Source organism: Mauremys reevesii, linkage group 1 (genome assembly GCF_016161935.1).
Source record: "Mauremys reevesii isolate NIE-2019 linkage group 1, ASM1616193v1, whole genome shotgun sequence".
In the NCBI taxonomy this organism is placed as follows: domain Eukaryota; kingdom Metazoa; phylum Chordata; order Testudines; family Geoemydidae; genus Mauremys; species Mauremys reevesii.
In genome coordinates, this window is record NC_052623.1 from 32,719,221 (window position 1) to 32,746,679 (window position 27,459).

The 27,459-nt window shown below is 41.4% G+C and overlaps 1 protein-coding gene across 2 annotated transcripts; it reads left to right on the forward strand.

Moving 5' to 3' along the window:
• Window positions 1-8: 8 nt before the first annotated feature.
• Window positions 9-26,807, forward strand: C1H11orf54 (chromosome 1 C11orf54 homolog). Of its 2 annotated transcripts, XM_039481349.1 has the most exons (10): window positions 9-421; window positions 1,684-1,981; window positions 8,860-9,005; window positions 13,083-13,181; window positions 14,308-14,381; window positions 15,223-15,324; window positions 16,912-17,088; window positions 18,009-18,158; window positions 23,658-23,774; window positions 25,897-26,807. In XM_039481349.1, exons 3-10 carry the CDS (start codon window positions 8,948-8,950, stop codon window positions 26,068-26,070), a joined length of 951 nt encoding a protein of 316 aa, XP_039337283.1. In that variant the 5' UTR covers window positions 9-421; window positions 1,684-1,981; window positions 8,860-8,947; the 3' UTR covers window positions 26,071-26,807. The 2 variants fall into 2 exon arrangements, with proteins under 2 accessions (XP_039337283.1, XP_039337281.1); XM_039481347.1 differs by lacking the exon at window positions 1,684-1,981.
• Window positions 26,808-27,459: the final 652 nt, after the last annotated feature.

Below are 27,459 nucleotides of genomic sequence, written 5' to 3' on the forward strand. Positions count from 1 at the left end.
GAGCACCATCTTGGGAGAGGCACTGCGGGTCTCTGCCTCTCTGCCCCCGCCGTTGTAAGGGTGGTGGCCGCAGAAGCGCGGGAGACTCGTGCGCTCGCGCAGACGGAGCCCAGCTGCGGGGCAGGAGAGCGGCGGAGCCCCTCCCCCGCGGAACTGTAGTAAATAGAATAGCGGCTGCTGAACACACCGTTACCCTGTGCTGGGCGATTCCTTACACCCGCTGGGCTAAGGGTGCTGCTGTGTGTGTCCGAAAGCGGTGGCGTTAGGGGAAGGGGCAAGGCTAGTGTGAGGAAGTGACATCGTTAGTGGCTGTACTAGGGCAAAAGCCTTGCTAACTCGCCGCTCCCCTTCCTACATCCTGCTTCACAACCGTGTCCCCATAACGGGAGCGCCCCTACATAAAGTGAACAACGTGCCTCAGGTGAGTCATTAACCTAATTGTCTGGGCATGTTTATTCACCTACCCACTCACTTTCAGAACTGAAAAAAGCAACAAAGAGTTCTGTGGCACCTTAAAGACTAACAGACGTATTATTTGGAGCATAAGCTTATGCTCCAATACATCTTATCTGTTAGTCTTTAAAATGGCACAGGACTCTTTGTTTGAAACTTTTCTTTTGTGTTTTGAAAGGGACCTCACAAAACTGGGTGACTGGGCAACAAAATGGCAGATTAAATTCAATGTTGATAAATGCAAAGTAATGCATATTGGAAAACATAATCCCAATTATGCATACAAAATGATGGGGTCTAAATTAGCTGTTACCACTCAGGAAAGAGATCTTGGAGTCATTGTGGACATCCTCTCAATGTGCAACGGCAGTCAATAAAAGCTAACAGGATGTTGGGAAATAATGAGGAAAGGGATAAATAATTTGGCCAGAAATATCATATTGCCTCTAAAATACACCCATAGCTTGTATACTACATGTAGATTTGGTTCCCCCATCTGAAAAAAAAAAGATACATTGGAAATGGTACAAAAAAAGGATAACTAATATGATTAGGGTATGGAACAGCTTCCATATGAGAAGATGGTAATAAGACTTGGACTTTTCAGCTTGGAAAAAGAGATGACCAAGGGGGATATGAAAATCATGATTGGTGTGGAGAAAATAAATAAGGAAGTGTTATTTACTCCTTATCATAACACAATAATTAGAGGTCACCAAATTAAATTAATAGGCAGTAGGTTTAAAACAAACTAAAGGAAGTATTTTTTTTCTCACAGTGCAGAGTCAACCTGTGGAACTCTTTCCCAGAGGATGTTTTGAAGGCCAAGACTATAACAGGGTTCAAAAAAGAAATAGATAAGTTCATGGAGGATAGGTCTATCAATGGTTATTAGCCAGGATGGGTGGGGATGCAAAACCATGCTTTGAAGTGTCCCTAATCACTGTTTGTCAGAAGCTGGGAATGGGCAACGGGTGGATCAGTTGATGATTACCTGTTCTGTTCATTCCCTTTGAAGCACCTGGGATTGGCCACATTCAGAAGACAGGATACTGGCTAGATGGACCATTGGTCTGACCCAGGATGGCCATTCTGATATTTTGTAGAGAAGGGGCTGTTGCTTTCCTGGCTCTGATGAGTTTTTTAATTACTTTTTAAAATGCCCTTTAAGTTATTGCTTCCTTTTAATTGTTTCCAGTGTGCCATAACTACTCTGGATTTGTCTTTTAGGCCCCAGTCCGCAATGAATCCACATGGATAGACCATAACTCCCTTACACTGAGCCCTATTGGAGACAATTAAGTAAAATCACCAGCCCATAACAATTCCCCCAAAAACTCTACCCAAGACCATTCCAATTCTACTACTGCTCCATGGTGGACGTTACTGCATAGGGCATGTCTCATTTGTGCACCAAAACATTCCAATGAGGGAGGAAAGAAGGGAAGAGCCCATCAAAGACACTAACTTGTACTTTGAATTGGAATGCAGTACCGTGTTTTATTTGTACTAAAAATTGACTGAAATGGTAAGTATATATATTTTATGGAAAAAAATCACTCATTAGTATTCTTTGTGGATTACTGTTAATCCTGTACTAACAAGGTGTGGAAAAAATTACATTTACTAGTCAGACATAGTTGTGATGGTTTTCATAGAATAGAATATCAGGGTTGGAAGGGACCTCATCTAGTCCAACCTCCTGCTCAAAGCAGGATCATTCCCCCATTAAATCATCCAACAGATTTTTGCCCCATATCCCTAAATGGTCCCCTTAAGGATTGAACTCACAACCCTGGGTTTAGTAGGCTAGTGCTCAAACCACTGAGCTATTCCTCATCCGTGAGCAGCCCTGCTCCTTTGTAACTTTGTATTGCTGGGGTGTCTACTAGTGGCTTGTTTCCACACACACACTGTTTATACCCCTTTAACTACTGATATAAGCTATACCAACATGAAGGTGTTTATTGGTGGAAAGGCATCCAAACTAAGGCTTTACACTAATTTAATTATATTGGTTTCTAAAGTGATATAGTTAATAGGAACAAAAACTATGTAGACAAGCCCTAGGTAGTTGCCCCTGCGCCTTGTACATTTTAGAGCAACCTGTGACTTGTTCTGATGAAGTAAAAGCTTCACATTTATCTCTTCCCAAGGCTTCTCTTCCCACAGGGGTGATTCTCCACTACTCTCCCCATCCCCTGCCTCTGTTTTATCCTCTTCACTATTCCATAATAACAGAGACTGCCTTTGCTGATGATGATACATTTGGATCATGTACCTGGCATGGTTCACCTCTCTCCCTGCTACCTGCCCCTTCTGAAGCGTGAGAGACCCCAGTGCACATCTACCTAGAGTGCGCCAGGTTGCAGCCTCTTTTCTGGCTCCTCCAGAACCTTCCCTTTAGGTTCTGCCTGCACTTTTCCCCACACCTCCTAATTTATGCACCCCTCATCCATGATCCCATGAAGTCAGGAGACCTCCTCATCAACCTCCTTCTGGCACTAGCCCAGGTGACTATTCATCATACCAGCAGAAAGATGTTGGAAGGGGAGGCACTCTGCGATTGTGAGGCCTATTTCCGCTCCTCCCTTCGATCGCTGATTCGGACAGAGTTTCTCTGGGCTGCGTATGCTAGCTCACTAGACACTTTCGAGGAGCAGTGGGTGCTCTCCAGGGTTCTCTGCTCAGGCTATGGCTACACTGGCGATTTGCAGCGCTGCAATTAGTAAGTGGCCACACCTGCAGGGCACTTCCAGCGCTGCAACTCCCTGGCTGCAGCGCTGGCCGTACATCTCACTCAGCATGGGGAATAAGGATTCCAGCGCTGGTGCTGCAGCGCTGGTCATCAAGTGTGGCCACACACCAGCGCTGTGATTGGCCTCCAGGGAATAAGGTGTATCCCAGAATGCTTTTATAAATTACTCTCTTGTTTTGTTATGCAGCCTCTCTTTGTTTTGTTGTGAACGAGCTCCGCGCGAAGCTCCGTTCTGTACCTGGCTGTAAACAATCAAATGAGAGGCAGGCAGGCAGAGTGAATGAAACAGAACAGAGCCGATCAGAGCTCCGTTTGAACTGCTTATCTATAAAAACAAATACTGATCACAGCAAACAGGAGCTATCTGTACCTGGCTGTGAACGATCAAATGAGAGGCAGGGGAAACAGTGTTGGATGCAGGCTGTTAGGGTTCGCAAACATTTTGTGATTTTTCCAATCTCTCTCTTCCCCGCTCCCTGTCACAGTACACCACAGGGAGTGAGTGAAACGGGGCAGTCCGTGTTGGATGCAGGCTGTTAGGGTTCGCAAACATTTTGTGATTTTTCCAATCTCTCTCTTCCCCGCTCCCTGTCACAGTACACCACAGGGAGTGAGTGAAACGGGGCAGTCCGTGTTGGAGGCAGGCTGTTTGCAATTAGAGTTAAGACTAAGGGCTCATGAACATTTTGTGATTTTTCCAATCCAGGAAGCTAACACACAGTGTTGGCTCCAAAAATCCACTCTCTATCTTCCCCGCTCCCTGTCACAGTACACCACCCTCCACCCCCCTCTTTTGAAAAGCACGTTGGTGCACTTGAATGCTGGGATAGCTGCCCATAATGCAGCACTCCCAACAGCGCTGCAAATGCTCCAAATGTGGCCACACACCAGCGCTGGTAGCTGTGAGTGTGGCCACACACCAGCGCTGCTCCTACACAGCTGGATGACCAGCACTACAAACCGTAAGTGTAGCCATACCCTCAGTGTCTACTAGATCCCTGATTTTGGCCCTATGACCTCACTTCTGCCTCTGTTTTTCATTTGTTGTCCCCTGAACTTGCTTGAGCGGCAGGTTAAGTAGCTCATCTCTTTAGGCTGGGGTGGGGCCTTCAGATGTGGGCAGGCTTGTGCCCGGCCACGCCTGGAACTTGGAAGGTGCTCATACATTTGGAAAAGCAGCAATAGCATAACATTGACATGATTCTTGATCCTTTCTCTGCTAGCCTTACAGTTCTGAATGGCAGTAGTGGTACCGCCTAGTGCATAATTAGCTGCATTCTATTACTGCTTGGCAAAGTTGTCTGTCAACAGGCATAGCTGTGCAGGGATGAGAAGCATCACACACCTTCAGCTGTAGATTTGGCAGCACATCAATGACTGTGCTGAGATATGGAGAAACCCTGCAATCAGGCAGGTGCGTAAATTTAAACAGGACTGTACATTTCAAAGTTTTATATTTTGCTTTAGAGAATCACTGCCCTGAAATGGATCTTTTTTGTGTCCCCGTCTCTCCTCATTGACACACAGACTGTCTCTAACATACAGAAAACTTATCAATCAAGGGAACAAAAACAAAGTTTCGGTTCTATCAGGGATCTTATGAAGGCAGGATGGAAACTGCATAATTGAGAACATTTGTACAGATAAAATTCCTGCCTGATCCTTTAACTTCCTGTCTCCTTCTCCTCATGTCCTTCTTTGACCGGCAGCTTCAGATCAGCTCATTCTACATCACAAAATTCCTTATCTAGCCACTACCTGGTCTCCTTCAGTACTAGTCGCCTCCAGTCCATCAACCTATTCTCTTCTCTAAGGGCATGTCTATACTATCCGCCAGATAGTGCTCCATCTATCGGGAATCGATTTATCTAATTGATCCCCGATCGCTCTGCCGTCGACTCCGGAACTCCAACGCGGCGAGAGACGGAAACGGAGTCAAAGGGGGAGCAGCAGTGGTCGACTTGCCACCGTCCTCACTGCCAGGTAAAACGACCTAAGATATGATGACTTCAGCTATGCTATTCGCGTAGCTGAAGTTGCGTATCTTAAGTTGACCCCCTCCTCCCCTCGTGTAGACCTAGCCTAAGTCCTCTTCTCCCTCTCCCTCTTCTCCATTGTGTCAACCATTGACTCTCGCCACCCCACACTTTCCACCATCCTTGACTTGTTCGACCATCTCCCCCCTTGCAAAGTTCATCCATTCAAGCAACCTCAGACCCTGACCGACCCCCCAGCATCTGTTTCTTCTTTTCCTGCTCTCCACCAGCTGATCATCTTCACAGAAGTCCTGCTGTGACCATGCTGTAAAAAAAAAAACTACTGTCTTCTCTTCTGTCTCTCTCTCTAGCCACCCAGTAGTATTTCTGACCCCTCACTGAATCCTACATTTTTGAGATCTGACCTAGTCTCTCAATCCACACTGCTAAAGCTCATGTCCAGGCCCTGTCACTTTGTGTCTTGACTATTACCACATCCTCCTTTCTGTTCTTGATAAATGCAATCTTGCTCCCTTTCAAATCCATTCAAAATGTTGCTACTAAAAGTCATCTTCTTGGTTAATTGCTCTGACTAAATAGCCCCTCACACTTTTCCATTCCGCCACTGGATTTCCCACCACCACCACCTCAAACACAAGCTACATATTTTTTTTTTTTTACCTTTTGAGTGCCTTTCTGGCTTTGTATTACTCTGCCTATCAACTCTAATAATTATTGAGCTGTCAACTCCTGACCTGAGAAGAAAAAGGAATCATCCACCAGCTGAAGAAGATACGGCTCCTCCTTAGTTGCTTTCTGCAGCGTAGGAGAGGAAAACATTTCAGCTGAGTTTTCAGCAGAAGCCCAGTCAATCAGACACATCCAGCTTCCCAAGGGTTGTGCCCCCTCAGCTAGCCATCCCCCAAACAGCTTGGTTACTGAAGGCATTGGTCGGGAAGAGAAAGTTTAAAAAAAGTGAGTGACTTTATTTTTGCTGCTTTTATTTGGGGTGAAGAATACAGTTTTTTCATAGGGGTGGTGGAGGAGCACAGTCCTGATTCCTTCTGGTTTCCTTGTTCTGTGATGAAAAGTCACATGATCTAAAGCCTAGTGAAGTCAATGGGAGTCTTTCATTGACTTCACTGAGCTTTTGATCAGCCCTTAGTAAGCATCTTTCTCCTTTCACTTGGGAAATTGTTGCTATAAAGTATACTCACCTTCCTCTCCCTACTCTTTGATCTTTGATGTTCCCCTGTGTGTCTGCAGACTCAGGAAGACTGGGGGCTCACTTTTGAAAGTAATATTAGTAACCCGTAAAGACTGGAAACATGTTTTTTTAATTAAAACTTGCATCGTACAGAAGTGGATGGTTAACGTGTGACGGGTTATACCCCTTAGGAAGCTACCTGATGTGCTGAGATACCACTGAGTCTACCTGTTCTGCCAGCATGGGCCCCCTTTAACCTGTCTTGCTGAGCCAGGCTATTAAAGCGTCCTCTAGCACACATACAGAGGCAGGTCCACATCCAGTTGCAGATCAGCTCTGGGAAGACTCTTAAGGGACTTGCTCCAACACTCTGGTGCTCGCTCCTTTTAAGGGTTACAAACCCAAAGGTTTTATGAAATTTGCCCTCTGCCTCAATGTGGAGGGAGATATGCACACTTCTTGCCCCCCTGTTAGAAGTTACAGAACTGGGTTTAATAAAATCTGCCTTTTATAGTTAATAAAATTTGTTTTGTTTATTAAGTGGTAAAAGGGTAACAAACCAAACAAACCAGATTACTAAGGAAATGAAATCATGTACGCAAACTAAGCTAGTTTCACTAAAGAAATTGGTTACAAACAGTATATCTGACTCTAGATATTGTTGCAGTCAGTTTGAAAAGTTTCTGTGGTTCAGAGTTCCAGTTATATTCCTTTTCAGACTAGACCCCGTTTCAGTCTGGACTCCCCCTTTGCCTTCCCTTCAGGTGGCTTTTGCAGTCTTTCTTCTTGGGCAGACAGGCCATGGAGAGGAGGAGTCCCATTTGCCTTTCTCCTTACCCTTAAATAGCATTTACATAAGGCAAGAATCCTTTGTTTCCCAAACTTGACCCATCTTCCCTAACAGTGGAAAGTTACAAGAAGTTCCAGGTAATGTTTTAGTATCAGGTGACAAGACCACCTGACTAAACAAGAAGTAATGGTCTCAAGTTGCAGTGGGGGAGGTTTAGGTTGGATATTAGGAAATACTTTTTGACTAGGAGGGTGGTGAAGCACTGGAATGGGTTACCTAGGAAGTGGTGGAATTGCCTTCCTTAGAGGTTTTTAAGATCAGGCTTTACAAAGCCCTGGCTGGGATGATTTAGTTGGGTATTGGTCCTGCTTTGAGCAGGGGGTTGGACTAGATGACCTCCTGAGCTCCACTCCAACCCCGATATTCTATGACTTTGGTATCACGGAGTCCATGAGTCAGTGGCAGTATGGAGTGTCCACAGGAAGGCCAACTTTTCACAGTCCATTCTCCTCACTGATGGGCCGTCTGCCCTGTCTGGCTTATCCATTGTTGTACCTGAAGTGTTAGCAGTGGGTGTCACCCAAAGTAGCATAGTTGAAATACAGATACATAGTCAATATTCCTAACTTCAGATACAGACATGATACAGGCATACAAATTAGATAATCACATTCAGTAAATCATAACCTTTCCAGTGATATCTTGCATAAAAGCAAGCCATCTTGCATAAAAGTATCTGTTATGTCATATTCATATCATAAGCATATTTTCATAAATAATATGGAATGACATGTCACATAATGCCCTTGTACTCACTCGGAAAAACTTCCTCCTCATTGGTGGGTAGGCAAGTAGACTGTTTCCACGCCCCACGGAATGGCTATCTGGGACCTGTTTCCTTTTTATGGGCAATAAGGCAGATGTGACTAAAGAGTTAATGATTGGTGCATTGACTTATGAGCTGGTTCCAACTAGCTCTTCCTGGTGGCCTGCTCCAGTCACCTGATTGTGTGTTGTAGTAGAACTGACTAAACTATAGCTACTTTGACTTTTGAACTGTGAGCAATAAACTTTTTTGAAAACTGTGTTTCAGATGGTTGCTAACAAAACAATTGTTACATACCAGGCTACTGTAGGAGAGGTACATCCATTTCTGCTGCTGTTCTCCGTCAACAGAAATACTGCAACCCCGCTTCTCTTTTGTAGGGGAAAGTCTTGGTTTCATACCTGCCCAGAGGTCAAATTGGGCCTCCTAGTGAACCAGTACTGTACTTCTTTGGTGCAGGTTAAAGACTGCCTTTGCTCATGACTCTCAGTTTTCACAGAAAAACAAATTAAAGCTCCACCTGGGCAAACACCTGCATGTGTGCAGAGTCCTTTGAACTCAGGGGCTTGATTACACAGACCAAGTTGGAGGCTTGGGGCTAAGTCCTTATGGATACAGTGCTCTGAATCCTCTCTAGAATTGCATTCTATGCATGTTGTCATTCCAAAACATGCGAGGAAATTAGCATTATAAGCACATACATCACAATTTGTCACTTGAAGCAAAAAGTCCAGTCTACTATAGTTTGTATTCTTAAATGAAATTGAAAAAAAACCCTTACATATCAAAAAAGTAGAATGCAGCTGTGCAAGCCCTTTTTAATCAGTAAACCATTCTGTTTGTTCACAGATCAGTAAGTCACAGTGCCCGGTGTACTCTGATCTCTTCAGCAGAGAATTTATAAATCGATTGTCCAGTTTGCTGAAATAAATAGAAAATGGCCAAAGTTGAAAAGTTTGCTCTTCATGTCCCAAGTCTAGAGGAACTTTCTGGGGGTAAGTAATGCAATTTATAGTGTTATGGAAGTTGTTGCAATAAGCAATGACAATAAACTAAATTTTGTATTCAGCTCTTTGCCCCTATGTCCTAAATAGAGCTGGGTAGAGGCTGGCTTTGACCTGATAACGTTTTTCCCATCTGAATTATTCTAAAACAGCAAACTGTGTCTGTGCATCCACCCCTTTTATAACCTTCAGCCCAATGATTGGACACTTGCTTAGGAAATGGGAGACCCCATAATTGAATCCCTATTCTGGAGCAGGGACTTGAACTTGGATCATTCTGCCTGGGGAAGTATCCTGACCACTACATTACAGACTGTTTTGGAGTGGGTGGTTCATAATTTTTCCTGTTGAAGCTGTTCCACTTTATAAAAATACTTAATATCCTACATGAGAGGCAAGTGCCATAACCACTGGGCTAAAGGTTATAAGATGGATGGATAGCCACCACAGTGAACATTTTTGGACATGTACCCAATGGTTCTCAGTTGCTTTTCTTCCAACTGAGACCCAAAATCTACCTGTAGTTTCTTGCTAATCCCACTCACATCTCACATTACTTTGCAGCTTTAAAAGATTGCAAGATTGGGATATTTGCAAGAATCCCCTGGTTGAGTGGGAATGCTACTTTTACCCACTATGTGTGTTGATTGGAGTGGTGCCAGGATCACAGCCTCTTGAACCAGTGCTGCCCACAAAGGGGTGAGGAGTTGCAATAGGATTGGGTTGGGTTGGAGAGCAGCCATGATAGGATCAGGAGGCTGAATGTGTCCCTACATCAGCAGCAGGAGAAGTAGAGTGGAAAGCAGAGTTTCCCCTTCTTGGTTGGGCCATCATACCCAAAGTTTTGTCTTGGTTTTTATTTTCTCTCTCATCAACCTTTGGGGAACGACTCAGTGGAGATCCTTTCAGAGCCTCCTTACTGACCCACTCACCTAGCAGGAACTAAAACCTCACATAACACTGCTAAGTAAATTTTGCTGACTCGTTATGGCAAATCGCTTTAATTCCACCAAGCTAGAAGACAGACGGGTATGTGTGATGCTGCACTCCATATGTTTATGGAAATATACTGATGAGTGTAAATATGATGTAACTGGAATATGCTTTATGCAAAAGGTCTCCTGTAAAGTATCATTACAAAGCTTATAATCTACTGAGTGTCTTCATCCTATTTGTATGAATGTATCGTTCTTGTATCTGAAGCTAGAAATATGAAGTGTTACTCTAAACTCCTATTGTAACTATGCAAAGTGTGGGCCATTAATGATGGTTTGGAATCTTGATGGCTCCCATCAACTAGGACTATTGGTTCTAAATGGCTCTGTTTACTTGCAAGCCTTCCTGTGAGTCAGGCTGGGAAGAATGAAGGCTTGGGGTCTCATAGGACATGTGACCATGTCACCTAGTGCTGGAATACATCTTAAACCTGGTACTTTTCCATTTAGAAGGAGGGGTGGGGACCCAGAGAAACAAAAGATTTCTGCCTTGTGCCAAAGCTATATAAGGGGATGGAACAGAACAAAAGAGGCTGCAGTCATGAGGAATCCCCTAGCTACCACCTGAGCTGGAACAAGGACCGAACAAGGGGAAAGGATTAGGTCCAGACTAGAAAGGAGTCTAGTCTGTGAAAGAAGCTTATTGGAATACCTCTGAGGGTGAGATTTACCTGTATTCAGTTTCTTAAATGTATTAGGCTTAGACTTGCGTGTTTTGTTTTATTTTGCTTGGTAACTTACTTTGTTCTGTCTGTTATTACTTGAAACCACTTAAATCCTACTTTTTATACTTTTTGCATATTAATTAACCCAGAATAAGTAAGTAATACCTGGGGGAGCAAACAGCTGTGTATATCTCTCTATCAGTGACATAGAGGGCGGACAATTTATGAGTTTATCCTGTATAAGCTTTATACAGAATAACATGGATTCCTTTGGCGTTTGGATCCCATTGGGAGCTGTGTCTGAGTGCTGCAGACAGGAGCACTTCTTAAGCTGTTTTCAGTTAAGTCTTCAGCTTTGAGGCGCATGGTTCAGACCCTATCCAACCCCCTCGCTCCCTGACTGCCCCAACCCCTATCCAACCCCCCACCCCCGGACAGGCCCCCCAGCACTCCCCCGCCTATCCAACCCCGTTCCTAGTCCTCCTCACTGCCCCCCACCCCAGAACCTCCACCCCATCCAACCGTTCCCTGTCCCCTGACTGACCCCCGGGATCCTCTGCCCCTTAATCCAACCCCCCTGCTCCCCACCCCCTTACCAGCTGGAGCCAGCCATGCCACCATGCTTCCCAGCAGGAGCGGCGGGCCACAGCGCTGGCGGCGTGGTGAGCTGAGGCTGTGGGGAAGGGGGGACAGCACAGGAGGGGCTGAGGGCTAGCCTCCTCATTTGGGAGCTCAAGGGCCAGGCAAGACCGTCCCAGCCCACGAGCCGTAGTTTGCCCACCTCTGGCATAGAGCATCTTCACCAGATGCGCTGCAGCAGCATTATACATGTAGATATGCCCTAAGCCAGATTCATCCCTACTTTTACTCCAGTGGAACAATCCATTGTTTATTCCTATGTGAGATTCGTTTTTGAGTTTCTTTGGTTTACTTTGGCATGTAGTGGACCTAATGTTGATACAAAACAAAATGAAATGTTACATCAAGGATTGTTCAGCAATATTTCTTCCCTCTGTTCTGTATAGGAGGGGTATCTTGTTCAGACATCTGACCAAAAAAAGTTCCTTCTCTTTTTTCCCCATCTAGTCACCAATTTGAATCCAGCTCAAGTCACAGTGAGGGAAAATTGTTATCCTATGATATCTGTTGGGTGTGTGGCACTTTTGAAAATCAGGCATTTGTGCCTCAATGTTGATTTCTTTAGGAGTGTAGTTTTTAGGCCTCTTTCTGAAAATCGTGTGTGTGTGTGTATTGTAAAAAGAAAAAATGAAACCTTCTGTCCTTCAGCAATATAACAGGATAGCAAAGAAGGATTTATTCCTCTCTGAGGCCCTGATTCAGTGAGGTAATTAACATATGCATAACTTTTGAGCTTGTGACTAGCCTTATTTAAGTTAATGGAATTGCTCACGGGCTTAGTAAGAACATAAGAAGAGCTGTACTGGGTCAGATCAAAGGTCCATCCAGCCCAGTATCCTGTCTACCGACACTGGCCAATACTAGGTGCCCCAGAGGGAGTGAACCTAACAGGCAGTGATCAAGTGATCTCTCTCCTGCCATCCATCTCCACCCTCTGTCAAACAGAGGCTAGGGACACCATTCCTTACCCATCCTGGCTAATAGCCATTAATAGACTTAACCGCCATGAATTTATCCAGTTCTCTTTTAAATACTGTTATAGTCCTAGCCTTCACAACCTCCTCAGGCAAGGAGTTCCACAAGTTGACTGTGCGCTGTGTGAAGAAGAACTTCCTTTTATTTGATTAAACCTGCTGCCCATTAATTTCATTTGGTGGCCCCTAGTTCTTGTATTATGGGAATAGTAAATAAGTTTTCCTTATCCACTTTCTCCACATCACTCATAATTTTATATACCTCTATCATATTCCCCCTTAGTCTCCTCTTTTCCAAGCTGAAAAGTCCTAGCCTCTTTAATCTCTCCTCATATGGGACCTGTTCCAAACCCCTTATCATTTTAGCTGCCCTTTTCTGAACCTTTTCTAATGCCAGTATATCTTTTTTGAGATGAGGAGACCACATCTGTACGCAGTATTCAAGATGTGGGCGTACCATTGATTTATATAAGGGCAATAATATATTCTCCGTCATATTCTCTATCCCCTTTTTAACGATTCCTAACATCCTGTTTGCTTTTTTGACTGCCTCTGCACACTGCGTGGACATCTTCAGAGAACTATCCACGATGACTGCAGATCTTTTTCCTGATCACTTGTAGCTAAATTAGCCCCCATCATATTGTATGTATAGTTGGGGTTAGTTTTTTCCAATGTGACCCGTGTGCTTATGTATCTTGCTAAACTGACACCTTAAAATATGTGTTTTATGTGATGTGTTACTTGCCAAACTAGCTAATTTCTCACTAATATATTTTTTTTACTCTATTCTAGTCCTGCAGAATGGGCTTAAAGAGAACTTTGCTGATGTCCAGGTCTCTGTAGTAGAATGCCCTGATCTGACTCAGGATCCCTTCAACTTTCCTGTTAAAGGTAACATACTGTTCTAACCATAAGGTATGACTTTGCCAATATTTCATAGGATTCTTCATAATTAGAAACTCTTGAAGATGATGGCAGAGGAAGAGTGGTCTTGTGGATAAGCTACAAGGCTGGGAGCACTTGTTATTCTTGGCTCTTCCACTGGCTTGGTGTGACCTGACTAGGACAAATCACTCAAGTGCTCTGCATCACTGTTCCTCATCTGTAAAATGAGTTTAACTAACAGGTTTAATTCTCTATTGTATGTTAAGGGTTTTGGCATCCTCTGATTGAAGGGGCTATGTAGATACCAAGTACTGTCTTGCTATTCAACTTCATTCTAATAATTAGCTCAATCTCTGTTTTATTTAAACTCCCACCATTGTCCCTACACAAGATAGGTGAAAGCATTTATATCTGTACCTGCTACTGTCTTTCCATGATGACGCTACGAACTATGCCTCATTAGAGAACCAGTGTTCCTCAATTGTTGCCTAGTAGATTTTGTGTATGCTTGTAGAGCAGTACTACTTTTGGAACAGGCTGGCTCGCTTTCAGAAGTGAACCCATGCCTTATGCATGTTTTTCTTCCAATTCAGGCCTAACTTACATGGATTTGTAGAACCCCTAATTTATCTTAGTACTCAGAAAAAAATGGTGATTTAAAACAGAGGTTCTTAACCAGGGATCCGGGGTCCCCTGGGGGGCTTCGAGCAGGTTTCAGGGGGTCCTCCAAAATAAACCAAAGAGCAAGGCCAACCTTAGACTCGCAGGGGCCCAGGCAGAAAACCGAAGCCCAAGCCCTACCGTACGAGGCTGATGCCCAAGCAACTTCGCTTCACTGGGGCCCCAAGTAGTTGCCCTGCCTGCTACCCCTAACACCAGCCCTGGCTTTTAATCTACTGGATATGCAGAAAAAGAGTTGCTGTGGCACAGGTGGGCCATGGAGTTCTTAAAGCATGGTGGGGGGGAGGGGCTCAGAAAGAAAAAGGTAAAGAGCCCCTGATTTAAAAGACTTTCTGAAAACTTTAAGGAAGCTTTTGAGGAACAAATTCTCTGTCTTATTATACTTCAAGTGCACAGAGAGAATTTTAGACAGATTCCCTTGACAAGCTAACTTGCCTTATTCTTGTTCCAGGAATCTGTGGGAAGCCTAGAATAGCAGATGTGGGAGGTGTTCCTTACCTGGTGCCTCTTGTACAAAAAGATAAAGTGAGTTAATGTATAGTCATGGCTTTTTAGTGCACTTGCCAAAGAAGCATATGTAGTCATATTTTAAAATACTATTCTGGCAAACACTGACTAATGAATGTTGCAGGATTTGACTTGTAAAAAGAGGCTTGCATTGTGAAAGCATTATGGGCCAAGCATCCTGGCCTGTGCTGAGCATAAGAACGTGTCAGAAATCCCACAGCCAAAGCTGCATGCAAAAGTTGTCCCTCTTCTGGTACCTGTGTGGCTGTTTCTTCAAAAGCTGTCTGAGAGAAGCCATAGAGGGATGTTGGAGGGAATTACCTAGAGTCCATGGCATGGTCTGTATGTTTATGTATTGTATGCTACCTATCCCTCGCATCTAGCCATGGCCCTACATGCTGATTATTACTATTGTTTGTAAAAACCGACTGTGTATGGGGCCGGTATAGGCCAAAGTAGAGTTTACGTTAATAATTTGCTAATGCATTCTCTTTTGGTAGAGCCTGGGGCCTGCCAGAATCTGATTTTATGTGACATCACTTAAGGATATTTTCATTTTTTGCTTTAATGTCACTTGCACAGAGATCGGTAACTTTGCCCTTAAACAGCATGGGGCCAAGCTTGTGCAAGAAGATAATGCAGTCCAGCAAATAAGTGGATATGTGCCCAAGTCATTACGTTTAAACTTGACCAGATGCCAGTGCTGTTCAGATTTGAGGATTGTGCTCAAACCAATCTGTACAAATAAATAATAATTATATTTGGATAAAATCATCAAGAAGTTGCAGTGGAATGTAATTGAGATGAGAATTACAAGGTAGGAAAGTCAAAGGTACATAAACGCATGTCTCTTGTGCAGGTTTATGACCTGAACACCGTTGCAAAGCAAATAGAGTTGCCTGGAGCTTTCATTCTTGGAGCTGGAGCTGTGTCCTCTAGGATTCTTGGAGTAAATGCTGAGGTCAGTAAACATGTATAAATATTCAGAAGTTCTCAAAAAATGATTTCATTGATAGAGCAAACATTTCTACACTGATAACTTATATGTAGCACCATAAGTTTGTATGACACTTTAAAAAGATAATAAAACAAGGTCTCTGCCAGGAGTTACTTATTACTTAGGTAATAAACCACATTTTGTGTTTATAAATTCTACAAGGAAGCATATGGTTACTATGAAGCTAACAGGAAGCCGCCTCTAGTTGTTGCTATACTGAAATTTACAATTAGCTGGTCACATTTTTAATACCAGAGAAGATTAAAAATATGTAAAAAATGGACGCCAAAGAGCTGAATGGTAAATTGCTTTAAATATCCAGTGTTAGTCCTCATGTTAAATATCACAAGAGAAAAAATAGTGTTATTCAAGATGCTATTGTTTTAAGACTTAAGCTCTAAGGTCAGTTAAGGATCAGAAGTTAAAACATGATTTAGTTGGTCTATCTGACATGGTGAAATAGATAAAGAAAGCAGTTTTGATTTGAGGTGAATGGAAAACTTCAGTATAATATGAAGAATGTTCTAATTGCTACATCTAATTACAAGGAAGAGTACATGACTAAATGTATTCCTAAGTGAGTGAAATACAATCGAAGAAGAAAACTAAATGAATTGAAAACTGGCATCTTAACTGCCTGATACACAATAGGAGTGAGAGAATTTAGCTCTTGGTAGTAAATATGATAACTCAGAGACTTTCAAAGTCGCTGCACGTTATTATTATTTAAATAAAATAGGAAAATATTTTTATTTTACAAGTAAGTAGTCAAATTAACCATTTAAATGATTATAGGCCTTGCCTTACAACAACATTAAGGGTGATATTTTCAAGATCACTCAAAGTTGGTCTAGCTTTGCTTCTATTGAAATCTATGGAAGTTTTTCTACTGAATGCAGCGAGAGCACGGTTAAGCTAACAGTATGCAGGGACGGCTCCAGGCACCAGCACGCCAAGAACGTGCCTGGGGCGGCAAGCCACGGGGGGGCGCTCTGCCGGTTGCTGCGAGGGCAGCAGGCAGGTTGCCTTCGGCGGCATGCTTGTGGAGGGTCCGCTGGTCCTGCGGCTTCGGCGGACCTCCCGCAGGTGTGCTGCCAAATCCGCGGGACCGGGGACCTCCCGCAGGCAAGCCGCCGAAGGCAGCCTGCCTGCCATGCTTGGGGTGGCAAAATACCTAGAGCCGCCCCTGACAGTATGAACGCTCAGTCCTGGTCATCATCACTAAGCTAGGCCTCCTGCAGCGATATATTAAGTTGATTGCCTCATTGAGAAAACTGTCCCATTTAGTGTTCTGTTATTTTTACAGGGACTTGAATCCAAATCCCTAGATAAGAGAAAATTCCTTAATACACGTTTTTCACACTTAGTCAATTTTAAATTAAGAGTTTTCCTTTAAAATAGTTGTGTGTTTTGCTAATCTATATGGACTCAATCCTGAGAGGTGAAAATTCTATTGTAGTTCTCAGGATTGGGCTCTAATTTGGGATGCTATATACCTAGTAATAAAATCAAATGATAGAACTAAGCAATGTTACATGCTCTTCTTTTCAGTTTATCCCAGTTGCTCAAGCTGAGAGTGAACAAAAGCCTGCTGTAAATGCAAGTTATACCGTTCAGATTAATCCTGCAGATGGAGGGTGCCTGCTGGAGAAGTACAGCAACAAATATAGTGACTTTGAATTTGGACTGCTGGCCAACCTGTATGCCAGTCAGGGCCAACCTGGCAAGGTGCATATTTGGATAAAATGTCACTTCTTCTGTAGGTGATAGCTAAAGTTAAACTTCTTTGTTTCAGGCCTGCCTTTTCTTTCAGGGAATGCTGATGTTAATATTAATTCCAAAAATCACATAAGAGAAATAATGTCCTTCACAAGAAAGTGAAGTTGATGTGAGGGAGTGGATTCCCCAGGGAATTGGTACTGGGATATGGAACTTTTCACCCTTAAATCACCCATTGTAATCCAGCCCAGGTTGGTAGTGACTGAAAGTTATTGTCATCTGATGCTTGATTGGCCTATGTAAACTGAGGTTTGTGGTCTTTGTTCAGTTCCTGGTGGACGAGTGTATCCCTCAACACAACTGACATTAGGTGGTCTCAGCAGAGAAGCAAGTACTGAATGGAGCATGAAAATTGAACAACCTTTTTATCCCTAGAGAGTGTTCTTTCATGACAGGTTTGAGGCCTGTTGGGTGGGAGAAGGAATCTTACACCTCTGCTTCATGTGCTGTGCCTGTTGTGTGACTAAATAAAGAACTTCAGAAAAGCAAATTCTTACATGCAAAAAACAAAACCTGTTGAATATTTTAAGGATGCAAAGGCAACAGCACCTGTGAGAGAACTTACTTTAAAAAAGATTATAGGATACAAAGCAGCGTTGAAATACACTTGTACCCCGATATAACGCGACCCGATATAACACGAATTCGGATATAACACAGTAAAGCAGTGCTCCGGGCGGGCGGTGCTGCGCACTCCGGTGGATCAAAGCAAGTTCGATATAACACAGTTTCACCTATAACGCGGTAAGATTTTTTGGTTCCTGAGGACAGCGTTATATCGGGGTAGAGGTGTACATGACGTACGTAGCAAACATTCACAAAACATTACAGCATGTGATAGGCATGATAAATGTATGTCTGCTCTCCAGGTTATTGAAGTGAAAGCCAATGGAAGAACTGGACGGCATAACTTTGTGACCTGTATGAGACAAATTATAGAAAAATGCTATGGAGATAAACCAGTTGGGATAGGAGGTACATTTGTCATTCAAAAGGGGAAAGCAAAGATTCATATCATGGTAAGTTGCTCTTGATTCAGGCTCTTTATCTTTCTAAAAGATAAAGATGCAAGACAGTTCAGGATATAAAGACTTAGTGCACTTAATTTTTTTGCAATAATGATAAAGTGATAAACAGAAAGTACAAAACCACCTTGACCCTAATACTCCAATCTTTTGTTGGGGCACAGAAGCTGTAGAAACAAATGGGGATGTATAAGGACTTGGTGAAACACATAGACAGTAGAATAGTGTGAAAAATAACTAAAAAATTAAAAAATCAATTAAACAACAATCAGAGATATGGTTTAACTTCAAGATTTATAATTTTTTACAAGTATTCAAATCCTAGTGAGGTAAATAAAAAGGAGCATAAACACTGCCAAATTAAGTGTAAAAATATAATAAGAAAAGGAAAAGAGGAGTTTGAAGAATGGCTAGCCAAAAACTCAAAAGGTAATTGTAACGATGCGGTTTTTCCATCTCCAAGGCAAACCAAACCAGCCAGACAAAGAAGACTTTGGTCTCACCCCACTGGCTAACCACAAGTCACACAAGCAATTCCCTTAGACACTCCAGTTTCACAGTATCACCACCGATGCCACTCATTATGGGGACGAATGGTTATGAAAACCAATACCGCAATAAAGAAAATAAAGGGCTTTCTCAATCCCAAAGAATCAAGCCCCAGACCCAAGTCAATATATAAATCAGATCTTACCCACAAATCACGTTGTTGCCAGTCCTTTAGAATCTAAAATCTAAAGGTTTATTCATAAAAGGAAAATGATATACATGAGAGTTAGAATTGATTAAATGGAATCAATTACATACAGTAATGGCAAAGTTCCTGGTTCAGGCTTGTCGTAGTGATAGAATAAACTGCAGGTTCAAATCAAGTCTCTGGAGTACATCCCCAGCTGGGATGGATCATTCAGTCCTTTGTATAGAGCTTCCATTTGTGGCAAAGTCCCTTCAGAGGTAAGAAGCAGGATTGAAGACAAGATGGAGATGAGGCATCAGCCTTTTATAGTCTTTTCCAGGTGTAAGAACACCTCTTTGTTCTTACTGTGGAAAATTACAGCAAAATGGAGTCTGGAGTCACATGGGCAAGTTCCTGCATGCATACTTTGCTGAGTTACAAAGCGTATCTGCCTTCTCTCAGTGGGTCAGTTGTGTAGCTGATGGTCCTTAATGGGCCATCAAGCAGGCTAGGCAGAGCTAACACCAACTTGTCTGGGATGTCACCCAGAAGCACAGCACAAGTTTGAAATACAGACAGTACAGAGTCAATATTCATAACTTCAACTACAAAATGATACATATAGACAGCATAATCATAACCAGCAGCCCATAACCTGGTCTTAGACACCTTATATGACCCCCTTTACATAAGATTTGGTGCCACTACAGGACCTTAGTTGCAACCATGTTCTATATGGTCCCAGATTATATCACTAATGTCACAGTAATAACGAAGTGTGTTTTTTTTTTTTTAAGTACATCAGAAATAGAAAGCGGGCTAAACAACCAATGGGGCCCCTGGATGAGCGAAATACAAAAAGGAGCGCTTAAAGACGATAAAGTCATTGTGGAGAAACTAAACAAATTCTTTGCTTCAGTCTTCACAGCTGAGGATGTTAGGGAGATTCCGAAACCTGAGCCAGCTTTTGTAGGTGACATCTGAGGAATTGTCACAGATTGAAGTGTCACTAGAGGAGGTGTTGGAATTAATTGATAAACTTAACAGTAACAAGTCACCGGGACCAGATGGCGTTCACCCAAGAGTTCTGAAAGAACTCAAATGTGAAGTTGCGGAACTATTAACTAGGGTTTGTAACCTGTCCTTTAAATTGGCTTATGTACCCAGTGACTGGAAGATAGCCAATGTAACGCCAATATTTAAAAAGAGCTCTAGAGGTGATCCCGGCAATTATAGACCGGTAAGTCTAACGTCAGTACCGGGCAAATTAGTTGAAACAATAGTAAAGAATAAAATTGTCAGACACCTAGAAGAACATAAATTGTTGGGCAAAAGTTAACATGGTTTCTGTAAAGGGAAATCGTGTCTTACTAATCTATTAGAGTTCTTTGAAGGGGTCAACAAACATGTGGACAAGGGGGATCCAGTGGACATAGTGTACTTAGATTTCCAGAAAGCCTTTAACAAGGTCCCTCACCAAAGGCTCTTATGTAAATTAAGTTGTCATGGGATAAGATGGAAAGTCCTTTCATGGATTGAGAACTGATTAAAAGACAGGGAACAAAGGGTAGGAATAAATGGTAAATTCTCAGAATGGAGAGGGGTAACTAGTGGTGTTCCCCAAGGGTCTGTCCTAGGACCAATCCTATTCAACTTATTCATAAATGATCTGGAAAAAGGGGTAAACATTGAGGTGGCAAAGTTTGCAGATGATACTAAACTGCTCAAGATAGTTAGGACCAAAGCAGACTGTGAAGAACTTCAAAAAGATCTCACAAAACTAAGTGATTGGGTAACAAAATGGCAGATGAAATTTAATGTGGATAAATGTAAAGTAATGCACACTGGAAAAAATAACCCCAACTATACATACAATATGATGGGGGCTAATTTAGCTACAAGTAAACAGGAAAAAGATCTTGGAGTCATCATGGATAGTTCTCTGAAGATGTCCACGCAGTGAGCAGAGGCAGTCAAAAAAGCAAACAGGATGTTAGGAATCATTAAAAAGGGGATAGAGAATAAGACAAGAATATTGCCCTTATATAAATCAATGGTACACCCACATCTTGAATACTGCGTACAGATGTGATCTCCTCATCTCAAAAAAGTTATACTGGCACTAGAAAAGGTTAAGAGAAGGGCAACTAAAATGATTAGGGGTTTGGAAAGGGTCCGATATGAGGAGAGATTAAAGAGGCTAGGACTTTTCAGCTTAGAAAAGAGGAAACTAAGGTGGGATATGATAGAGATGTATAAAATCATGAGAGATGTGGAGAAAGTAGGTAAGGAAAACTTATTTACTTATTCCCATAATACAAGAACTAGGGGCCACCAAATGAAATTAATGGGCAGCATGTTTAAAACAAATAAAAGGAAGTTCTTTACACAGCACTAAGTCAACTTGTGGAACTCCTTGCCTAAGGAGGTTGTGAAGGCTAGGACTATAACAGCGTTTAAAAGAGAACTGGATAAATTAATGGAGGTTAAATCCATTAATGGCTATTATCCAGGATAGGTAAGGAATGGTGTCCCTAGCCTCTGTTTATCAGAGGGTGGGGATGGATGGCAGGAGAGAGATCACTTGATCATTACCTGTTCTGTTCACTCCCTCTGGGGCACCTGGTATTGGCCACTGTCGGTAGACAGGATACTAGGCTAGATAGACCATTGGTCTGACCCAGTATGGCTGTTATGTTTTTATTTAATATATTTATGCAATGGCTATACATTCTTACTGATTGTATTTGCTTGCATGCTTACCAGAATTTGCTTTCCATTTTACAAGCAGAACTTTCTGAAATGTTAAACTTTTACACATCTCCAATCAGTTTTGTCTCTGACTAACCTATCAAATATCAAAGATGAAATTGCTGTCGTATTCTCATGCTGCTTTCATCTACCTAAAATTCAAAGGGTAATTTTAAAAAATCTATTACTCTGAAGAATTTTTTTTTCCCCAAGAAGTGGATCTAAACATGATACCGATGGTGCTCCCCTTTGGAGAAAAGCACCATTCCTGAGTCCTCAGAGTCTAGAACACTCCTGAAACAGATGTCTTGAATGTGTATGCCTTAGGCTATATTCACATTGGGAACAGTATTCACAACACTTAGTATCAAGGTTCTATTTAGGTCTGTCGATTAATCGCAGTTAACTCACGCGGTTAACTCAAAAAAATTAATCACGATTAATCTCATTGTTAAACAAATACCAATTTAAATTTATTAAATATTTTTGGATGTTTACATTTTCAAATATATTGATTTCTATTGCAACACAAAATACAAAGCGTACAGTGCTCACTTTATATTATTTTTATTACAAATATTTGCACTGTAAAAATTATAAACAAAAGAGTATTTTTCGGTTCACCTCATACAAGTACTATAGTGCAATCTCTTTATCATGAAAGTGTAACTTACAAATGTTCAGTAACAAATTTAATTAATGCATATTTTTTTAAACGAGCAACATCAGCATGGAAGCATGTCCTCTGGAATGGTGGCCGAAGCATGAAAAGGCCTACGAATGTTTAGCATATCTGGCATGTAAATACCTTGCCATGCCGGCTACAAAAGTGCCATGCAAACGCCTGTTCTCACTTTGAGGTAACATTGTAAACAAAAAACGGGCAACGTTATCTCCTGCAGATTGTAACCAGACTTGTTTGTCTGAGCGATTGGCTGAACAAGAAGTAGGCTGAGTGGACTTGTAGACTCTGAAGTTTTACATTGTTTTTCTTTTTGAATGCAGTTTTTTTGTGTACATAATTCTACATTTGTAAGTTCAACTTTCATGATAGAGCAGGGGTAGGCAACCAATGGCACAGGTGCCAAAGGCAGCACGCGAGCTGATTTTCAGTGGCACTCACACTGCCTGGGTCATGGCCACTGGTCCAGGGGCCTCTGCATTTTAATTTAATTTTAAATGAAGCTTCTTAAACATTTTGAAACCCTATTAACTTTACATACAACAATAGTTTAGTTATATATTTTAGACTTCTAGAAAGAGACATTCTAAAAATGTGAAAACGTATTACTGGCATGCAAAACCTTAAATTAGAGTGAATAAATGAAGACTCAGCACAGCACTTCTGAAAGGTTTCCAACCCCTGTGATAGAGATTGCACTACAGCACTTGTATGAGGTGAATTGAAAAATACTATTTGGTTTTTACAGTGCAAATATTTGTAATAAAAATAAATTTAAAGCGAGCAGTTTGTATTCTGTGTTGTAATTAAAATCAATATATTTGAAAACGTAGAAAACAGCCAAATAATTAAATAAATGGTATTCTGTTATTGTTTAACAGCATGATTAATCACAATTAATTTTTTTAATTGCTTGACAGCCCTAGTTCTATTATAATTTCCGTGACGAAAGTGGATAGAGATAATGAAATCATGGTCTAGATTGTTATTCCTGTTACAATTGTAATCACAGTTTCACTAATGTTGTTCTCAGAAAAAAATCTGTCAGCATCAGTTGAAGAAAACATACCAGAATCCTGTTAGTTTCAGCTATGTTCAAACACAGCTGAAACTGATGTAGTTCTGATCCCAACATGATAGAACAAATGTAACGTGGATACAGGTTACCTTATTCTAAGAATTCCCCATTTGGTACCTGAGGCAATGGAGGCAGCCATTGGGTAAAAGCTTATGGTTCTGAATAGAGAAACAATCATGGATACGCTTTTGCTGGTTAAGAAGAAATAGGGAGCAGAAAATAATTTAGGGCTAGTGAAGAAAAGTAGCTTAGAGAGAAAAGTTTTGGTCCTAGTTTCTTCATTCAACTGATAATGCTTTTTTATAGCCCCCAGAATTTTCTGCCTGTCCTTTAAACACTGACGAGGAAGTGAATAATTGGCTCCATTTTTTTGAAATGAAGGCTCCGTTGATTTGTCAGCCAGTACTAATTTCCAGAGATCCAGTAAGTCTCTATTTTGTGTTTGTCTATGAGTAACTAGCTTGACATGTAATGATTCTGTCTTGGATTTGTTTGGTTTTTTTCAAGAATGGGAATTGTTTATGGATTATATTAAGGTCTTCGAGGTGTTGGAATGGATGGCTCAGGGGACTGGTAATAGAATATAACTAAGCCTTTCACTTTTCACTGGTTTGAATTAAATCCAGGTCAATAGTGACTGAATGCTGATGTCTGCATCCTAAAACAACCAGCACAACTGCATTAACTTGGCAGTCTGAGAAGACAGACCAAGGAATGAATGGGGATGGAGACTGAATTATCCTTACCTTCATGTGGCCCATTTAGAAATGGGTTGGGACACTTTGGCAGGGCTATGTGGGGAAGTTGGTATTAGCACTGCACTGTATTTGTAGTATGGGCAAATCAAAGCCTGACAGCCTTGGATATCAAAATATGGACTGAGCATATTTCACAAGCACTAAATTCAATAGTAAAAAATATTAAAGGTATGAGAAAATTCATAAGTATGACTAGTGTCCCTATCATTAGGAATGTTGTTACATTTACATTAAAGTATATACATTAACCAAGAGTCTTGGGAGGAAAACTAATTACCATCTTTATTTTTTATATCTTTTAAAAAAATTTATAACAATTAAAAAAAACACTTATGCCAAGTGGTGGGCACATTAGTGGGACATGGTGTTGGCTCAAGTGCCTTACTCCATTGGGTCTCTATTTGGCAGTCTTTGGGCCCAGTGCTCAATTGCATATCGTTTCCCAAAAGCTAGTGATGAGTGTAATAGGAATGGACATATATCAACAGCTGTTAATGGAATATTCTTCTGAATGAAAGCATGTGACATGTAAGTGCTGTTTTTATATAATGATTGTTACTTACTATTTGTATTAAATTAGTGCCAAGAGAAATCAAGAACCAGGGCCCGTTGTGCTAAGCACTATTTGTTTGTACAAATACTGTCACAATTTGAGAGTGACACAAGATGCAAAAGAAAGGAAAAACAGACAAAAGGACAGAGTGTGTATTGCACAGTGGGGCCCTGGTGATGAGGGCTCCTGGGTACTACAGTAATACAAATAATTAATAATAAAATGGATACATTTTGCTTAATAGCTAGTAGTCTCAGCTTGCCACCAACTTAGCTGTTAGGCCTAATCACACTAATATTTTTTCAATATAATAATGTATTGTATCTCTAGAAGGCAAATAGCACTGTGCCAATTTAGGCAGCTGGTGTGCAGAATCCAACACTTATCATATAGTTCATTATCATCTTATTGTTACCTGTGCTTCCTCCTGTCAGTACCTATCTGTTCTCTCTCAAAATTGGGCCAGGCACTATCTTTTTGTTGTGTTTGTATAGTGTGTGGCACAACGGGGCCTTAATCTCTGATTGTGGGCCTATAGATCTTACCTCAACACAAATACTAAAGCCTGGTTTAGAACAACTTGATTGCATGGAAGAACTGTTGTGTGTTGTAGGGCAGAAAACCTTTTTTTGAGCCCTTCCCTCCCCAACATGCTATGAAAACCTCCATGGCCCTCCTGTGCCACAATAACTGTTTTTCTGCATGTCCAGTAGATTAAAAGCCATGGCTAGTGTTAAGGGATAGCAAGCAGAGCAATTGTCTGTGGCCCCACACCACAAGGGGCCCTGCAAAGCTGAGTTGCTTTGGCTTCAGCCCTATGTGGCTTGGGCTTCAGCTCTCTACCCTGAGCCCCAGGGAGTCTAATGCTGGCCCTGCTCTCTGGTTTATTTTGGTGGACACTGAAACCTGGTTGCAACCCCCCAGGGGGCCCCGGACCACTGGCTGAGAACCGCTGGGTAGAGGACTGGGAGTCAGGACTTCTAGATTCTATTCCTAGTTCTATCACTGTCTCAGCATGACCTTAGGAAGCGACTCTCTCTGCCTCAGTTTACCAATCTATAAAATAGAGTACTAGGTTACTTGAAAGTCTTTAAATAATTAAATGTTTATAAACCACTTTGAAATCCATGGAAGAAAAGTACAATATTAACTGCAAAATACTGAAGCATTATTTAAATACTTTCTTTAAAAGAAAATGTTGTGCTCACATAACATAAACTTGTCTCTTTTCTAGGGGTTTGATCTGCGACTGGAGCACACTCATTGTTTCAGTCACCATGGTGAAGGAGGACACTACCATAATGACACTACACCAGATAGTGTGCAGTATCTGGGATATTTTTTGCCTGCAGAAGTTCTCTTTCGTATTGATAGACCCAAGGAGTCTCATATGATTGGGAGAGATTAAACCCATGGATGCACACTTAGTTTGGAGTGTAAGGATAGCAATTAATTTTTAAAAATGAAATATTGGATTTGATCATTCTTTTAATTGACATCAAGCACACACGAAAAGCTGGCATTTTATTGCAGCCTTAGCCTTTTTAAAGAACAGGACACGTTCAGAGTTTAGATTTAAGTTGTTTGAATTCAAATAACTATCACAAATTAATTTTTATCCAAACATCAAAGACAAATAGTTTGTATTAATGATTTATTTTGTTCCATTTTGATTACTTTAAGCAGGCATTACTAGGTGATTTTTCTCTGGCTATAGAAAGCCATCATTGAATTAATGAGAGCTCCACATTCTAAATGGAAGAGGAAAAGAGATGCCAATCAAGAATCATGTGGTAACAACACTACAATTCATACTCTGATATTGACATGGCTGTGTGCCATTCTAGCCATATGTGCCCTAGTGGGTTATATGTGGGTAATGGGATTGGCCACTTATTTTAATCAGTGATTAGAAGAGACTTGTTTGAAATAAGAGTAAGGCACTTGTAGTTCCACTCATGTAACTTCTAGCTCAGCAGGACTACAGGGTGATGCAATCTTACATCTACAGGAGTCAATGGCAATACCCCGTTGATTTCACTGAGAGCATAGAGGACCTACAGGTATGGAAATGCAAACTTGTCAAAGAGGTTTCAGAGTAGCAGCCGTGTTAGTCTGTATCCGCAAAAAGAACAGGAGCACTTGTGGCACATTAAAGACTAACAAATTTATTTAATAAATAAATAAAGCTCATGCTAAAATAAATTTGTTAGTCTTTAAGGTGCCACAAGTACTCCTGTTCTTTTTGTCAAAGAGGGACTTTGCTCATAGTTAGCTAGCTCATAAGCACCAGTAACAACTTAACAAGCATAGGACCATTTCCAGGGTTTTAAATGTTGATGTTGCTATCATGCCATGGGTGCTTGATTATTTTCTCATACCAGTGTAAATGAGGAGTAACTGTATTGAAGTGAGTGGATTTACAGTGGGCTGACTGAAGTATCAGGCCCTATTTGTTTCTAGTTTTGAATAAGGCTGAAGTACAGGAGCACTTTGTCAGCATTTTTTTTTCTTTACACTCTGATGATAATTGTGTCATTTATCCTGCCAATAAAGTTTTACTGAATTGAATTGAAACCATCTTACTTGCTGTCAAGTGGGATATTTCTAGGCTGTGAATAAACCCTGATTAGTAGTTAAAGATTTAACATTTTATATAGTGGCACTATATGTGAAAGAAAGTGTAGATTCAAATGAAGTAAAAATCTTGAGAGAATCCACATGTTCCATAGAGTCTCTATGGATAGAAATTTCATGCTCTAGTAAAATATAACATTAGGGATCTATTATCGACCAC

Excerpts from the sequence above, each read along its gene's own strand:
- C1H11orf54 (XM_039481349.1), top strand. The coding sequence starts at position 8,948 with ATGGCCAAAGTTGAAAAGTTTGCTCTTCATGTCCCAAGTCTAGAGGAA. Across the intron at positions 9,006-13,082 it reads TCTAGAGGAACTTTCTGGGG|TCCTGCAGAATGGGCTTAAA; the intron begins GTAAGTAATGCA and ends ACTCTATTCTAG. Across the intron at positions 15,325-16,911 it reads TTCTTGGAGTAAATGCTGAG|TTTATCCCAGTTGCTCAAGC; the intron begins GTCAGTAAACAT and ends TCTTCTTTTCAG.